The sequence below is a fragment of the Lepidochelys olivacea genome, assembly GCF_965140295.1.
Source record: "Lepidochelys olivacea isolate rLepOli2 genome assembly, chromosome: 6".
NCBI lineage: Eukaryota > Metazoa > Chordata > Testudines > Cheloniidae > Lepidochelys > Lepidochelys olivacea.
In genome coordinates this window covers 47582357-47600063 of record NC_140416.1, presented here as the reverse complement: position 1 = coordinate 47600063, position 17707 = coordinate 47582357, and the positions used below count along the sequence as shown (strand labels likewise).

Here is a 17707-nt window from a genome sequence, read left to right as displayed (position 1 = left end):
TTACTGCTGCTACTGTGACATTGTATTGGGTAGGGATGAAAGATCTTAAAACGTGTATCTAATATAATATATAGGTGCACAGTTCTACCACCATCCAGAATTCAGAAAATAATGGCACAGGAGGTATAGCTCTAAGTCACTGCTTAGGCTTGAACTGGGTTGGTACTGACCCAAAGCCCTCACCATAGAATGGCTGTTTGGTGGCTTATGTGAAATGGAACTGGACATCTCTGTCCATTATGAATTGAACAGGTTTCCATATCACAAAAAATCCCTATCACTATCCTCAGTGTCAGTCTGTCTTTTTAGTAGTCTGAGCTGAGAAGGCAAATACTGTGCCAGAGCAGGAAAACTGAACTCCCTTCTCAAGTGGTCCCTGCAGGTCAAGGTCAAAGAATAATGTCTGAGCAGTGTGTGTGTGAAGCTTGCAATGCTGCTGCCAGTATTGTACTTCTTCTGTGAAGTGGGAACTTTGGGGCTGTCAATCCAGCACTTTTCATCAGCACTCAATTCACTTTAAGAAAAAGAACCAGTAATAAACCACAAATTATTATCATTTCTAGGCACACCGTCCTCTTGGTGAAATTCCAATAGAGTATAAAGGAGTTTGGATAGTGCAGAGGTCAAAAATCATATCTACGTATATTTAAAGGCATAATACCCCTGTCCCTGCCTCCCGCCTCCCCCCCCCCCACACACACACACTTCCCAAAATATAGACAATACACCATTGTTGAATTCCTCCTACCATTACATGTGGGATATCCATCTGTCCAAGAAGGCTGCTGGTGGAGTAGATTGCTGCTGGAATTGATACTCATTCTGCCAGTTCCTTCCAAAATCATGATCTGTAAGTGAATCGAACAGCTTGCTTAGCTAGTGGGGTATATGCCACAAAGCAAGTGGCAAAAAATTCCATTGAGAGTGAAGTGAGCAATTCCAAGTCCATTTGTAGAAGACACAGCCCAGCTAAGGAACTTGTTGCCACAACCCCTTTTCGGCTGCAATGAAATCTCCTTGTGGTAAACATTACCATTTTCATATGCATGAGGCAAGTTTTTACAGCCACCCATCCATAAATGAATAATCTCTGATCAGGAATGGAGTAGAATGAAAATGCACGGCTTCTGACAGAGCAATGCTGGAAGAGCTCCAAGCTTTGTGAAGTGAAATACAAAGCGGTTTCTTTTTATTTAAATGAAATTTCACAAGGTAAACTCTGACTGCTGTCATTTTTAAAAAACACCTAGTTTTCTATTTTATTTTGGACTTCAGAATAACTGATAATTTCAATCATGAATGTAACAGACTTCCAGAGACACATGCACAGAAAATCCTTCATTCATAAAGCCCTACAAGGTAATGATATATGGATGTTTTTGTCACCGTGGCATAGGTTCTTGTCTAACCTATGTTGGTAGTGTTTTTAAGCCACTGTTATCTGACAGATGTGCAGACGATAAGATTCAGACCACAGCAAACTCAGAAGTCCAGGTTAAAAGCTCTTGAGCAATAGGTGGACACATAATAGAAATGGGAAGAGAAAGGTGCCATTATCCATGGACAGAGAGTTACTTAAAAACACCATTCTAAAATATCATTTTATTAAGGAGTCACACAGACTTTTTTTTAAAAAAAAATTAAATCTAGCCTGTAGCAGCTATACAAAACAGCGTCTTTCATGTCTGCTATAAATTTGTTGTGCAATGTTCCCTTTGTAATAACATATAAAAACATGCTATTCATTTGAACACATGGTGAATGTAAGGAAATTCCCCATTGATATGCGTTCTTAATATGGTACATTATATACCTCAGGCTGGAAGATGCAAAGCATAAAAGTTTGTTTCATAAACATATATTCTGTAATGTTTTGGAGGAGTTTTAAAGTAGCATGTTAAGGATTTATAAAGGCAGCTGATTTCTATCAAGTTAGTTAAATATATGTTAAATATGGTCTGATTTGTTATTCTAAATTGTCTTCTGATTTTAGAGCCCCATTGTCTTTTAGAACTATAACTTTAAAAGTCACATAGGCATGTGAATATGATTAAGTGCACTGCAGTTTTGCATTATAAATAATTGAAACAGGAAACTAAACATTGAAAGTCCAGTACACTGCACAGTATCTCAACTGTGGGTATATTGAATGAGATAACAATCCTTATTAAAAAATTACCAATACACATATTACAGGAGCAATAAGAACACATATATGTATAATGTACAATATTGCTGGTATTTTGTATTAAATACCAAAGCCTTAGGAAATGTAATATAGAGAACAATCCTACCCTGATAAGAGGTGGTCTAAGGCCCTTACTTGTATGAATAAGGGACTGCTGGAATGGACCCTGGATGATATAATAATTGCTTTCCATTTCTGTTTCCTATGAATCTGCAGTTCCATAACCATCCACATGTCAGACTTTATCTTGCATAAAGGGAACTTTGCATCTACAACATCTGCAGGATTTGGATAATACACTTCTAATATCACACCTCTGCCAAATAATGGAATAAATTTTGTCTAGATTTATTCCCCATGCAGCTTCACTGAAGCCAATAGGTTTATGCACGGAGTAAGTTAGGACAGGTTTTGGCCTCAGATTCTCAAGACACACCAGTGCCACATTATCTGCTACCCTGGGGGAGAAAGGTTTTCTTTTAATTAAATTGACTCTAAAATAATTTGCCACCCATGCAGTATTTCATCTTATGTAACATTGAAAATCTGGAGTTTCTTTTAAGCACTGATTGGTTTATGTAGCACATGCTATGGATTCATTTATCCATATATGCACATATCTCTGAGAGCATATTGACTGAGTAACGCCGCTGCATCGTTCTTTGTCATCTTATTTTTAATTATTTATGAAAATATTTCATAGTCATTAAACATTGTATGAGTAAAGTCTGAGTAACATCAGACCTCATTACAGCACCAAGTATTTTATGAGAGTTGAGGCAGAAGCACCAGACTTTGTGTGCAGATTAAAACGTATGCAGATTGGCAAGCATTTTGCTTTTCAAATTAACCAAACCAATATATATATACCTTCTTAAAACTATGCTTTCACAGTAGCACTGGTACAGGGTTACTTCAAACAAAACAATTGCATCATCTTTCTAACATTATCTGTGGAATACAATTATACATGGGAGAGAACATTGGAGATAGACTGGACAGGTATGGGTCTGGATTCTAACCTAATCCAAACTCTCCCAAAGCTTCTGGTATTTGGATTCAGAATATTGGTTTCACCCACAGTTGGAGGATCAGGTGCAGTCTAGAGGCCAAAGCCCAAGGACTTACTTGGTCAAAAGTCCTATTGACTTCAGTAAGTGTTTTCAACTTCAGCACTTGGTGCTAAAGTAATTAGTTTGCTAAAATCTCCTTTTCTTTCTTGACCATATGACCACTCCAAGCTGATGTTTGTAATTTAGTTTTAACCAGTCATTGCCTGACCATGGATAAGATCCAGCATTTCAGAAAAACACATTTACAAAGAACCATTGAGCCTTGTAGAGCATACCATATGCAAATTACTTCTTTATACCACAGCTGTGCTCTGAATCTGAATGACTCTGATCCCCATTTTCACATTTTGTTCCAATGAATCTGCAGATCTAGATGGTGAACTGTCCTCATAATTTTGGACCTGAATCTTTCAGGGGTGTTCATGTTTTGGTGTCATTGATAATGCTGAAAAATAGTGCGATGGAGAAGAGAGTAGCACAGTAAAAAATTGAGCAAATTTCAAATTATTCTAATCCATGTGGTGGTTCTGAAATCCTTTTGTAGGGATGGGAGGGTTGCAAAGTTGAGATAAGTCAGGGGTAAACCATGCAATTTATGTGCAAACAGCAAGTATCAGAGGGTATGAAGCCCTAAGGGGGAGGAGGCACACTGCTTTCTGTTTGTTTAACCATATGCCCTCTGCAAAAGACAAATAAAACAAAACTAAGCAAAATTAGACAGAAACTATTAAACTATGACTCTACTTGTAAGCTATTCATAGATTCTAGGGCCAGAAGGGACCATATGATCATCTAGTCTGATCTCCTGTAGAGCACAGGCCATAGAATTTCCCCCAACATATTTCCTAGAGCATAGCTTTTAGAAAAGCTTCCAATCTTAATTTAAAACTTGTCAGTGATGGAGAATCCACAAAGACCCTTGGTAAATTGTTTCAATGGCTAATTAACCTCACTGTCAAAAATACATGCCTTATTTCCAGTCTGAATTTGTCTTCCTGCAACTTCCAGCCATTGGATTGGATTGGATTTTTCTCTGCTGCAAGGAAGAGCCCTTTATTTAAATGTTTGTTTCCCATGGAGGTACTTATAGACTGTAATCAAGTCACACCTTAATTGTTTATTTGTTAAACTAAATAGATTGATCTCCTCTGGTCTATCACTTTAAGGCAGGTTTTCTAATCCTTTAATCATTCTTGTGGCTCTTCTCTGAACCCGCTCCAATTTATCAACATCCTTCTTGAGTTGTGAGCACCAGAACTGGATACAGTAATCCAGCAGCGGTCACATCAATGCCAAATGCAGTAGTAAAATAACCTCTCTACTCCTACTCGAGATTCCCTGGTTTATGAATTCCAGGATTGCATTAGCTCTTTTGGCCACAGTGTTCCACTGAGAGCTCATGTTCAGCTGATTATTCACCACCTCCAAATCTTTTTCAGAGTCTCTGTTTCCCAGGATATAGTCCCACATTCTACATTATTTGTTCTCAAGTGTATACACGTTCATTTAGTCATATTAAAATGCACAAGGTTTGCTTATGCTCAGTTTACCAAGCAATCCAGATCACTCTGAGTGACCTGTCCTCTTCATTATTTACCACTTCTGCAATTTTTCTGTCATCTGCAAACTTTATCAGGGATTATTTTGTTTTCTTTCAGGTCATTGCTAAAGATGTTAAATAGGGTAGGGCCACAAATCACTCCCTACAAGACCCCACTGGAAACAGATCAGCTCAATGATGATTCCCAATTTACAGTTACATTTTCAAACTTATCGTTTAGTCAGTTTTTAATCCATTTAATGTGCAACATGTTAATTTTATATCACTCTAGTTTTTTGATCAAAATGTCACGTGGCACCAAGTCAAACTCCTTACAGAAGTCTATATATATTACATCAACACTATTACTGTTATCAACCAAACTTGTAAAAAAGATATCACGTTAGTTTGACAGGTTTTATTTTCCATAAACTCATGTTGATTTGCATTACTTACATTACTCTCCTTTAGTTCATTATTAGTTGAGTCCTGTATCAGCTGCTCTATTACCTTGCCCAGGACCAATGTCAGGCTGACAATCTTATAATTACCTGGATCATCCTGTTTACCTTTTAAAACAGTCTTCTGGAACTTCCCCAGTGCTCCAAGACTCATTGAAAATCAAAATTAATGGTTAAGTGAGCTCCTTAGCCAGCTCTTTTAAAACTCTTGGTGGCAAGTAATGTGGACTAGCTGATGTAAAATGTCTAACTTTAGTAGCTTCTGTTTAACATCCATCAGAGCTACTAGTGGAATGGAAAGAATGTAATCATCATATGATGAGACTGTATTATCTTTTTTCCACCAAATATAGAACAGAAATATTATTGGTCACATCTGCCTTTTCTGCATTATTACTGATAATTCTACCATTTCCATCTAGCAATGAACCAATACCATTGTCAGGATTCTTTTTGTCCCTAATATATTTTTTAAAACTCCTTCTTATTGTCCTTAACTCTGCTGGCCATAGATTTATCCTTGTGTCCCTTATCAATTTTCTACAATTCCTAACTTCTGATTTATATTAATTACTATCCATTTCCCCTTTCTTCCATTTATTATATTTTTGTTTAATTTTTTACAACAGGTCAGTTTTTTAATGAACACAACCTTCTTCGTCAGTTGTGGAATTGTGGCTTTTTGGGTATGTAGTAAGGTGTTCTTAAATGATTCCCAATTATCATTCACATTTTTCTGTTTAAATTCTTCCTCCCAGCTGATTTGGCTCATAATTGTTTTCAGCTTTGTGAAATTAAAGCATCAAGTACATATATTACTACTCTGGACTTTATTCTGCTTGCATATTATAAATGTAATCCAGTTATAAGCACTTGTACCCTCCCTAACATAACTATTAGTTCTGTGGTCAGTTCCTCTATGTGTGTTATCATAGAATCATAGAATATCAGGGTTGGAAGGGACCTCAGGAGGTCATCTAGTCCAACCACCTGCTCAAAGCAGGACCAATCCCCAATTTTTGCCCTGATCCCTAAATGGCCCCCTCAAAGATTGAACTCACAACCCTGGGTTTAGCAGGCCAATGCTCAAACCATTGAGTTATTTTTCCCCCCCATGACAAGGTCTCATATGGTATTCCCCAGTGCTGGCTGAAACACATTTTGAGTTAGGAAATTGTCATCTATAATGTTTAGACATTCCAAACTGTGCAAAGTCGAAAAGTGGCTTCCAGCCGTAGGTGCTGGAACTAGGTGTTTCAGCACCCCCTGGCTTGAAGTGGTTTCCATCATATACAGGGTTTATAGTTTGGTTCAATGGCTCTCAGCACTGTCACTATACAAATTGTTCCAGCACCTCTGCTTCCAGCTGAGACAAGCTCAGTGCAGCTCCTCCTGGTTTGGCCAAAAGGGAGAAGCCTTTCTTTTGAGATAGCTGATATACAGGGGATCAATCATTCCCCATGTTTACACTGTAACAGATATGATTGTTATAAACACAAGCAAATCACTAATAAAAAGAGTCCATCAAATTTAAAGACCTGACTCCTGTGATGCAGTGTGATACACCTAAGTGTAGGTGGTGGTTGTTTCAACATGTCCAGGCGGACTTTAAATCCTGCATGTGTCTTTTAACTAAGATGAGACTGAGTGGGAAAGTTAGGATCCTGGTCCACTTCTCCTATGTTCTAAGGTTTTGCTTTGGGTCTGTCTATCTCTACCACTGATTACGTAATCTGAAGACAAAACCATACTCCAGTCTCCTTTTTCTGAGACAACATGAGTTTCACTTTAATAGAGCAAGGGAAAAATTACTTGATTATTTGCTCATAGTCCAATATGCTAATTTTCCTCTATCCCCTTTTCACAATCCATTCACTTCATATGAGCCAGCCTCAAAGCTCAAGATGTATATTAGTGTAGTTAGAGAGAATTTAAACACTTTTTTTGCCTAAATCAGAAGAAAATACAAGCACTGCCCTTGACAGGGATCTCTCAGAGGGTATATGTATCAGACAGTAGGATATAGCCCTAAACTTCCAAAGACAAGAGAGGGCTTGCAGTGTTGCAATATTTACCTCTACAGTCCCCCAGCAATAATGTTACCTTCCTCAGATATTCTCTTCCTCCCACCTCCACAGCTTTCTAATAACATACAAGACATTGTCATTTGTCCCACATTTGAAAGGGCTGGTGTCTTCCACTGGGAGGGAGTTCTGTGTACAGGAGCACTGTACATTAGGAGAACTTGTAGTACTCCAGCTGAAAGGGAAAGGACTAGAGCCAGTCAGGGAATGATTTTATTTCTTGTGAAAAATGTCAATGAACATTTTTTTCATTTTCACCTACATTTTTTCTTCCCCCCACCCCCAAAATGGGCACTTTTTGTGGAAACTTCCATTTTGTCAAAAAAAAAAAAATTCTCACAAAAAATATTCCCATGGCAAAATTTTGACCAGCACTAGAAAGGCAGGGAAAAATAACTGGAGATGAAAGCAGGACTTTCACTGGCACATATGGCTCCCATGTTGTCTCAGGAGAGAATTGGTGACAATTTGGGTCAACCGTGTTCACAGAATTTTTAGTAGTTTCAGCCAGATGTGTCAATCTGGTCTCAGTGATATAGAATGGGATATACAATAGGGATATACAATACAAAAACATTTTCCCCTCACCGTGTTCCTTTTGCCTCTTTCTCCCACTGCAACTCCACGCCTCTCATATCTACCTGGAGTATCCTCCTCCTCCTGTGAACTTAGTCACCTTCCCCCTCTCCTTCAAACCCCTCTTGAACACTCTCTCTCTCTTTCACTTACCCTTCTGCCACTGATTTACACTCAGGCTCAGCTACTCCCTTGCTAACAGTGTAAAATAACTAAAACAAAGATGAGCAAAAAAGTCCCCTAAACCACCCTAGAAACATGACAGGCCACGTGTCTGTAATTAGGTAGAAAAGAGCAAGCTAACAAAAATCTACAATCATGTTCTAAATCTTCTCTGCTTTCTTCTCGTTATATCTTTCTGCTCTCTGTGATTTTGATGATTGTGTCATTGTATTGTCTTTTAAAGTGTAAGTCCCCCAAAATAAAATGAGGGTGGGTTATTTTGTTTTGCTTTACAAGTCTCCCTTTCTGTAAGAACTTCTGCTTGGAGGTTTCTCCTTTGCTGGGTTCATTTCTAAGGCAGAATGAGGAAAAGGAAGAAAGTTCACTTTCTCTTCCCTTTACAGAGCGGAATGGTTGCTATTGGTGGGAAGAATCTTATTCATCCTGTAAAAAGATTTAGTCTCAGAGCCAAATTTTGGGAAGCAGGGTCAGAATCTCCAAATCTGGGTCTGGAGCTAAATATTGAAAATAGCTCGTATGTTTATACTAGGCGGCTCTGGCCCCAGCAGCAGCTCAACTCCCAGCCCCACCCACCATCCCCAGCCACAGTTCTGGCGCTAGCCATGGCTCTGCTCCCAGCCCTCAGCCCCAGCTCCGCTCCTGGCCCCACCCCTGGCTCCCAGCCCCAGCTCCTGACCGTGGCTTCCAGCTCTGGCCCCAGCCCAGCCCTGGCCCTAGCCCAGCTGTGCCCTCATTCCCTCTCTGCCCCCCAGGCAGTTCTAGTCCCAGCTCCTCCCCCATCCCCAGTTCTGTCCCCAGCTCCGCCTTCAGCCCAAGCTCCTCTGCTAGGCCAAGTGCAATAATTGGAGTGGGCGGGGGCAGGGACAGACAGACCCCTTTACTGGCAAAGGGGGGTGTGGCAGGACAAGGTTTGGCACCACTGTTCCAGAAGCTGCCAGAAACCAGCCAGAGCTGCAGTGTGTATGTAGGTAGGTCTGGCATGTTTATATATCTTTAGTAAGCATGGCTGTTCGGGACTCCGCTGTGCTCCTGTGGTTTCCTCATGGTAGTTTTCCAGTGTAAAGAGCAAAAAGACACAACACAAGGAAGTGGCAGGAGCATAGCCCTGGCATCCCACATTCTGGCTGCAAAGAAGTGTATGCTCCCCCCTCTCATGGGGTGCAACAGCAGCTGCATTCACCCAGTGTGGCAGACCACTCCAGGAGGCATGGTGCCTTCCTGAGCCACAGTGTCGTGGTGCTCCCCTGAGGCAGCGCACCAGTGTATCTGCTTAATGCAGGTCTGTAGCTTAATGCCCCAACAAAGCTCATTAATGCGCCGGCATCAGTCAAGCCCAGCCAGAAACACATTCACCAAGGCTCATTAAAGAGTCTGGCTCTGTGGTTCCTTCTGAGGATAAGGAAAGGGGGACCAGTGAGCAAGAGCAGCTCTCCACCTTCTGCAAAAAAGCAGAGGGCAGCTTCCTCTCTCCATCCTCCCATCCCCCTGCCAGCCCTGGCTTTGAGGAACAGTGCTCCTACACAGCCCCTCTCCTCCTCTTCAGCTGGTGCTATGAGCGCTCCCCATCCTGTTTCCATTTATTTCTCTACTGGCTGAATTAAACAGTACAATGAAGTGTTTATGTGACAGAGGGCTGGAAGCAGGTTGTTGAGGTAAAGCCCACCATAAATAGAGCCGTTAATTCAGTTGCTGGCATGGCTTTCTGTTATCTTCACTATACCTCCCAGAGGGTATTAGCCCTACCCTTTCATTTGAGTTGGCAGCAGAGTTATTTTTTTGCACCTGCTGCTCTACTCCGATAACACTACAGGTCAGCTTTGATTTGTTGGAATATAAACAAAAGAGCAAAGCAAGGCATCTGCCTCAACAGCCTGGGCCGGTTTGATGATAGAGCTTTTCCTATTACTTTTCATATAAATGTATGCTTTCAGTTCTGGAATGAATCCCTGCTGCTTCATAATAGGCCTTGGCTACAGAATAACCCAGCTTCAAGAGAAGGAGTGCCATAATCAAATATTTGGCCCTGTACTTTTCCCTCAGCCAAAACACATGAAAGGTAAAATGAGCCAAAATGGACTTAAAAGTGACTGGAAAAGGAAACTGATTGAGTGTGCGCCCTTTTCTTTCTTCTTTATAATGGATGAAGACCTGAAATTTTGGGGGATTTGTTTTCAAAAGAGGAGGGCTCTTTTCGTCATGCTTCCAACATTAGAAAATCAGCCTAGGATTCTCAAATGAGCCCAAGAGAGTTAGACAACCAATTTCCATTGAAATTCACTGTCATTTGGATGCCTAAATCCTTTAGGTTCCTTTTGAAAATCTGACCCTCAGTTCCCATCCAGACTCTATGATGACTGGAGAACAAGTGAAATGGTGACATCCCAAGAGCATGAACATTGAGCTACTAAGAGATAAGGGATGTTTTAGAATAATATTCCATAACTACATGAAGCACTTTACCAAAGAAGGTAACTATCATTAGTTCAATATTACAAATGGTGAAGCGGAAGCATAGAGGTAAAGTGCCTTGCTTAAAGTTACACAGGAGCTCATTGGCAGATCTTACAGAACTCAGATCTCATGGCTCCCATTCCAATGCCATAATCACTGCACTAAATTTATGGTATGGAAGTGAGTTAGGAAGATTATGCTTTATCTAGCAAGCTTAACTGAAATTACAGTAGGGAGGGATGGAATGTTCTCTACACAAGAGACCAGTTCAGACTGGCTTTCACACCATTCCACCCCTCAAAGCCATCATACGCCTAGCAGGGTACTGAATGATAACACACTCAACCAATCAAACTCATGGTAAAAGTATTGCATCATCAGAACAAGCTGCCATTGACCTATCAGTGATCCTGAAAACAGGCAGCCATTACCTAGAAAATCCAGAGAACTGATTTACCCTCACTGTGCTGTCACATTTACAGTGATACCTGTTTCCTAACATGAGGTGTTCCAATAAAATGTCTTCTTGAGTTATACTATAGTAAAGCTATGTGTTGTAGAAATAGGCACAGTGACTATATAAATCCTTTTCAACCGGGAAGCTGGGTCCAGAACCAATGTCTTGCAGCACCTAAGTAGAGTAATCTTCCTACTGCTCGTGGAAGTCGTAAGAGTTCCTATATCCATTTTCCATTAGTTCCTATATCCATTCTTCCATGAGTCATACATACCAGTGCAGTACATTGCAAAATGACTAGCTAAGCACTTTTTCAGGGACTCATAATGAATGATTCAATCAGATCAGCAAAATAAAACGGGTCCAGTCCAAAAACAAAAAAGCTAGAAGTCACTAAGTTAAGGATGAATGGTGTCTGTCTTCATTCTGGACATCCTGGTTGTGGTCAGTTTTTTAATGATAAATCATTTATCTAGAGACCAGACCCATCATTCATTCAGACTTTCACAACCATTTTGCTTTTGTGCAATAGGAGTTTGGTGGGAATTTTCAGTACTAAAGGTTATATTTTTATTTGATGTCTTGCAAATGTTATGGGTAGTATCGTTGCAGGGTATGGGTCTTGCAAACAGTAATCTCTCTGCAAAAGATGAAAATATCCCAATAGTATGTCCCAGTACCTGACATACCAGTGAGGCTCCTTCACAGTCATTCCAATCTATTGGTCAATTGCAGAAACAGATATCCTTTGATAGTACATCACAGAGACACAAAAGACAGGCTCCTTTCATACTGGTGTGTAATAATAATTATGTGTTTTGGTAAAAATCATTAGGACAATTTGGGAGGGATAAATATATCATGCATCTAGTCACTGATTTTCTAACTACAACATCTTGGCCAATTTTACATGGCTTTGTTAAATAGGAAAGTAATTATACAGTGATATAAATAATCACTTATTGAATGTCAAGTGCAGAGAAGTGTAGGGCAATATCTAAAACAGAAAATGATTATTTTTGTTGTTCTCACTCTACAAAAGAGGACTTTTCATATAGCTTATGAATCTTTACAAACGTTTCTAGGCTCTGAGCCTTTTCTGATGGCATCTGAGCTGATTATTACAGCAAACAGCTCAGGAGTGATGATACAGCACTGTCTGTATCTTCTTCATAGTGGGCAGGGACTTTACATTTCTTTTGTGGATTTATAGCTATTAGGAAAGGTTCTCTTTCCATTGCTGCATGGTAATACTGTTTTACTGCCCTGGGTAATATTGATTTGAATATTGTCGTTAATAGTGATTGCATGGTACCCTATAGTATGTTATTCCAGAGGTTCTACTGGGATCTGCACAGTCCATTCCACTGGGCCATCAGAAAAACACACAGTGAATGCCATCTGGAATGTTGGGGGAATTTGCTTGGGGGCTCATGATGTAATCTCTTTCTCATGGAATGACTCACAATGGGGAAAAGTTGCAGAACCATTGGTTTATTCCATTGACTAATTAACCCTATTGTTGCAAACTGTTTCCTGTTGATTTATAGGGACAGACCTTTCAGTAGTCACAAGTCCAAACTCCCCAAAGTTTTAAAGAGACAAGGTAGGTGAGGTAATTATATTGTATTGGACCTACTTCTGTTGGGGGGAAGATAAAAGCTTTTGAGCTACACAGAGCTCTTCAGGGACTATCATGACTATACCACTACTGCAAAGCAATGTTTAAGGGTATTCAGATCATTGCATTTCGTACAGGGCTCATCCCTAATAAGGCTCAATTCAACTCCCATGAAAGTAAATTGAGGGACTCCCACTGACTTCAATGGAAGTTGAATTAGCCCTTAACCAATTCCCTTTTTTAGTTTTGGGCCTTTCTTCTTCTTGTCCCTATGCCACTACCACCAAAAATATTTATTTACTAAATCTTTATAGGCATTCATGTACTTATCACTAGAGCTGTGCAAATAACTCCATTCTGAAAAAGTCAAAACAAAAATTAGTGACCCAAAAGTCAAAAATAAAATCGTTTCATTTTCCAAGTTTCAAAAAAGTTTTTAATCTTTTTAAGTAAATTGAAATATATTTCAAAACAAAGAGTCATTTGAAATGTAAAAAATGAAGCATTTAATTTCCAAAATGTCAGAACAAAATGTTTTTTTTTTCTGGGGATTTTTTTTTAACCCAAACAATTTGGCAAATTCAACATGAATTCACACAGTGTCTACCCACGTCTGCATTTTTTAGACAACAAAAGTTCTCCCAGCTACTTGTCACAACTCCACTCATTGACATCTTGATGTCCTCAAACAACTGAGATTAATAGAAACTGGATCAGGTCCTTGGTATATGCAGGCTGCCAGGTCAGTTCACAGGCTTAACTCAGAGACAAGAAGAAAGAGGAACATACTTTTGGTGTTACTGTTTTTTGAGAGTTCTTAAGCTCCAGGATCACTGAGCAGTTAAAAGCATTGGGCTTTGCCACTGGTGCTATTAGCCTTCTACTCTGCTAACAGTAGGTTTACAAATAATACTGCACTGTCTTTAAAATTAGTAACAAAATCCAATACATTTTTTTGTCCCAAAGTTCTGTTACTGGACCCAGATTTAATTTTACAGCAGTATTGCAAGCTGCACAGGTATTAAAGTCACTAATACTTCATTTTAGCACCAAGTACATCTTAACATAATATGTCCCGACCTTCTTTTCAGCAAACCATTTATAAAATTCATGATTGAAAATTCTGCCTGTGATTCCTTTCCTTGTATGCTCTTCTCACCAACAACTGAAAATCTAATCCTCAACTGTATGCAGCATGAAGAGAAGTTGAGCAATGCAAGATCTGAGGGAATCACACTGAGGGGAATCACGTTGTTATCATCAGAAATACATTGGTTAGTGGTCAGCTGTTTAATTACATCTCAGTCTTGGCACATTGACCAATATTAAGTCAGCCAGTTGTGTTCTGTGCCATCCACCTTCCAAACCAAGGCACATCAGAGACTATGTAGCATTGTGTGTAACCAGCATGATTCAAAAAGACCACATTCCACTTCAATTTCTTCAGGAGCTCAAGCACCAATTAGATCTGTCTGAGGCCCTAAACATCACAATGATCAGGATCATCAGCAGAAAAATTGAATGCATCAATATAATTTGTGGCTCTTACCTTGGTCTGGATATTTTAATAGGGAGAGCATGAAGATGCATGGTGAATGTAAAGAACTGAGTCTGGAAGAGTTTCCATGATCAGACTCATATATGTGTACAGGATGTGTGCAATGTTAATATCTCCACTGTCTTGAAAGACTTCCTTCAGATATTGCCAGTAGTCCTCGGCTTTGAGATTAACGACTTGATGCTCACTTCTGCATGACAAGTGTGATTTTAGGGGGGAAAACCCACCTAATTTATGTTACGTTCTTTATTTTGTGTCCTCATAGTTTTGACTGTATAATTTGAAATGGGATGGGGTAACATACTCTAGCAAACAATTCTGCCTGAGCAGGAGATAGAATGGATCACCTAAAATGACAGAGCTTTTCTGTCTCTAATCGCTGTTAATCTATGATTTTGGATGTTTTGTTTTTACTATTTTATCTCCATCCTAAATTCCTCTTCCTATATCACCAGACACAATGAGTACCAGTGTTTAGATGAGTATTCATTGGGAATGAAAGCAGCTGAAAGAGGCTCTACAGTTAACTGAACAATTTTAGAGCTGAATTTGTCATCTCACAGTTCTCCGCTAATTCCTATATCTAATTATCTGTCCATAAGAGCATAAGAACTACAATGCTAGGTCAGACCATGGTCCATCTTGTCCAGTATCCTGTTTCTGATAGTGGCCCATACCAGAGCTTCAGAATGTGTGTATAGAACAGGATAATTATGGAGCGATCCACTCATCTTCCACTCCTGGCATCCATAAATCATAATTTTAGGATCTTCATGAGCATGGGGTTCTATCCCTGACCACCGTGGCTAGTAGACATTGATGGACCTATCCTCTATGAACTTCTCCCATTCTTTTTTCAACCCAGTTTTACTTTTGGCCATCACAACATCATATGAAAATGAGTTCCACAGGTTAGTTGCATGTTGTATGAAAAAGTACATCCTCTTGTTTGTACTAAACCTACTGCCTATTAATGTTGTCAGGTGACACCTGTTGTTTTTTTATTGTGTGAAAAGGTAAATAACATTTCTCTATTCACTTTTTCCATACCATTCATGATTTTATAGACCTATATCATATCCCCCTTAGTCGTCTCTTTTCTAAAATGAACAGCCCTAATCTTTTTAGTCTCTCCTTGTATGAGAGCATTTCCTTACCCTTGATTATCTTTGTTGCCCTTCTCTGAATCTTTTTAAAGTTCCACTATATCCTTTTTGAGGTGGGGTGACCAGAACTGGACACAGAACTTTCTTTTCACTCATAAAAACTCAGTGATGAGAAAATATCTGATGTTACAATAATGTCCTAATTGACTGGGATGGCACCAGATTGTTCCTACACAGTGGTAAACTATTATTTCCAGTGCTCACTGGACCATGTTCTATTACAAGATCCCACCACAACTGGAATAATATGAACTCTTGCCACCCTCTAACTAGCTGTGAAATGCTGTTTCTCTCTCAACGCTTTTTAACACTGACAAGGGCTGAGTCACAACTGCCTACTTTGTCATGATGTCCCAATGTGGGAAAAATAAAGGATTAGTCTGCTCTGCTACAGCCTATTGAAACTCTAGGCTGAAATTGACATTTTATGGTGAGATTTGTTGCTTAACATCTTTGTCATATTTGTCTGAAGACTTTAATTGCAACTGTTTTCTTTGGCTGTCAGACTTATTTTAACAATAGGTCTTTTCTGTTCTCCAACTCTGGTAACTATAAAATGCAAAGTTTACATCAGAAAACTGACTTAAACTGCTACCAGCAAATTACCAACGAAAAGCACTCAGAACAGATCCATTGTCCCACCAGGACTATTCACAGATTAAAAGAAATATTGCTAGAAGATAGACACACTGAAGATAAGCACATATACCGAAAGCTAGAACAATAAGTATTAAGTAAACCAGTTTTACTTTATAGTTGGCTATGGTATAGCTCTTATCATTATGAACTGGTTTCTGTTTTCCAAAGCCTATGAACAAAACGAAGAAGCTGGATGCACTTTAAACTTAGATGGAAAGACAACGTGATATGTCTTTTTTAGGTAAAATAATTCAAACATATGGCATAGACACAAGCAAATATATATACATATATATCCAGGAGGTCTACAAATAATATTTTAAATCTCTCAAGCAGTGAAATACTAGTAAATGTATTACTGCCACTTTATACTTTCAGTGTATTTCCTGATCAGCCCTGCTGTAAAAATCAGTGCAATCTCTTCTACTAAAATATTACAACAAGACTTTAGTAGATACTGTTATTTGGAATGGGCTAAACCTTAAAGACCATACACTGTATTTATTCAAGTAAAACTACCATTGAAGTCAATGGGAATACAACAGGCAAAACTCTGAGAGACGAATTCTTAAAGCTTTTACTGAGATTTTATTCAGTCCTTACTCACACAGAACATGCATTGACTCTACAGTGAAGAGTTTTAACTGGGAAGGGGCTAAGGACTTTAGGATACAGCCCCAACTGAAACCAGTGGGAGTTTTAGTTGAGCAAGGATTGAGCAAAAAGTAAGCCAGGTAGGATTTTCTATCATCCTCATAATTATCACCATCACTACTACAAAACCAGCAAGATCATTTTCTCTGTATAGTGCCCACACATGCTGCGACACTAAGGAGACTCCATGCCAATTTCACCATCAATTTTAAAGGTCTGCTTCCACTACCCTTGCTCACATTGAATGGTACTTTATTAAATAACTAGCCCCAGTGATTTGACTGCAGTTACTCAGGGGATAAAAGTATTATTAATGTCAGTAAAGGTGACACAATTGGGCCCCAAAACATCATTAAATACATTATTATAAAAACCACGCTCATAAAACTAAGGGGCAGTTGCTGACCACCTTACTCGCCATGAGTATAGAACTTTACTCGCATGAGTAGCCCCATTGAAATCAATGGGACTATTCAAAGTTAGTAAGGCTGGCTGATTTGTCCCTAAGGAAATACAAATAGTAGGAGCGTGTTCTTAAACACAAGCAAGGGCAGGACGCAGATTCAAACCAGGAGAGTAAAAGCGTTTATTATTTTAATGCTCAAAAACTTTTGATTAAAAGAGGTTAGTTGCAGTTTCAAAGTGGGGGGAAAGGGGCTGAGATGGGTGTTGAGTGGGAGTGATTCCAGTGCACACTTCTGCACTCTTTTATCTTCAGTGGTGTTCGTTTAAAAGGAAGTTAAATAAAACTTACCTCATTTAGCTGCTGATTCTGAAGGGGAAATCCTTTAGCAGAGGCAATGAGAAGGCTGTCTAGAAAATGGCAGGTGTTAAGTAAACACAGGTGCTAGGTTAGCACTTCAAAAGCCTCACACGAGTGATGATAAATGAATGTGATATTAATTTTAAAACATTTTGCAGAACATTTAATCAGCCAATGGGGGAATTCCTTACGTCGTTTCCTGTTCTTTTGATTGGGTCTGCAGCAATAAAAAGAGAGAGAGAGAGAGGAAAAAAAAGAAACACTGCAAACATTTGCATACAGCCAACTCACAC

At 39.3% G+C, this 17707-nt stretch overlaps 1 protein-coding gene across 1 annotated transcript in view; it reads right to left on the bottom strand.

Moving 5' to 3' along the window:
• Positions 1-17468, bottom strand: part of EHF (ETS homologous factor) — a 35658-nt gene extending 18190 nt beyond the window's left edge. Inside the window, exons 1-2 of the mRNA XM_084630474.1 lie at positions 17406-17468; positions 749-848 (exon numbers count right to left, since the gene is read on the bottom strand). Of these exons, the coding sequence (XP_084486600.1) occupies positions 749-845 (97 nt within the window). The 5' untranslated portion in view covers positions 846-848; positions 17406-17468. The remainder of the gene's footprint in view (positions 1-748; positions 849-17405) is intronic.
• Between the last annotated feature and the right edge of the window lie 239 nt (positions 17469-17707).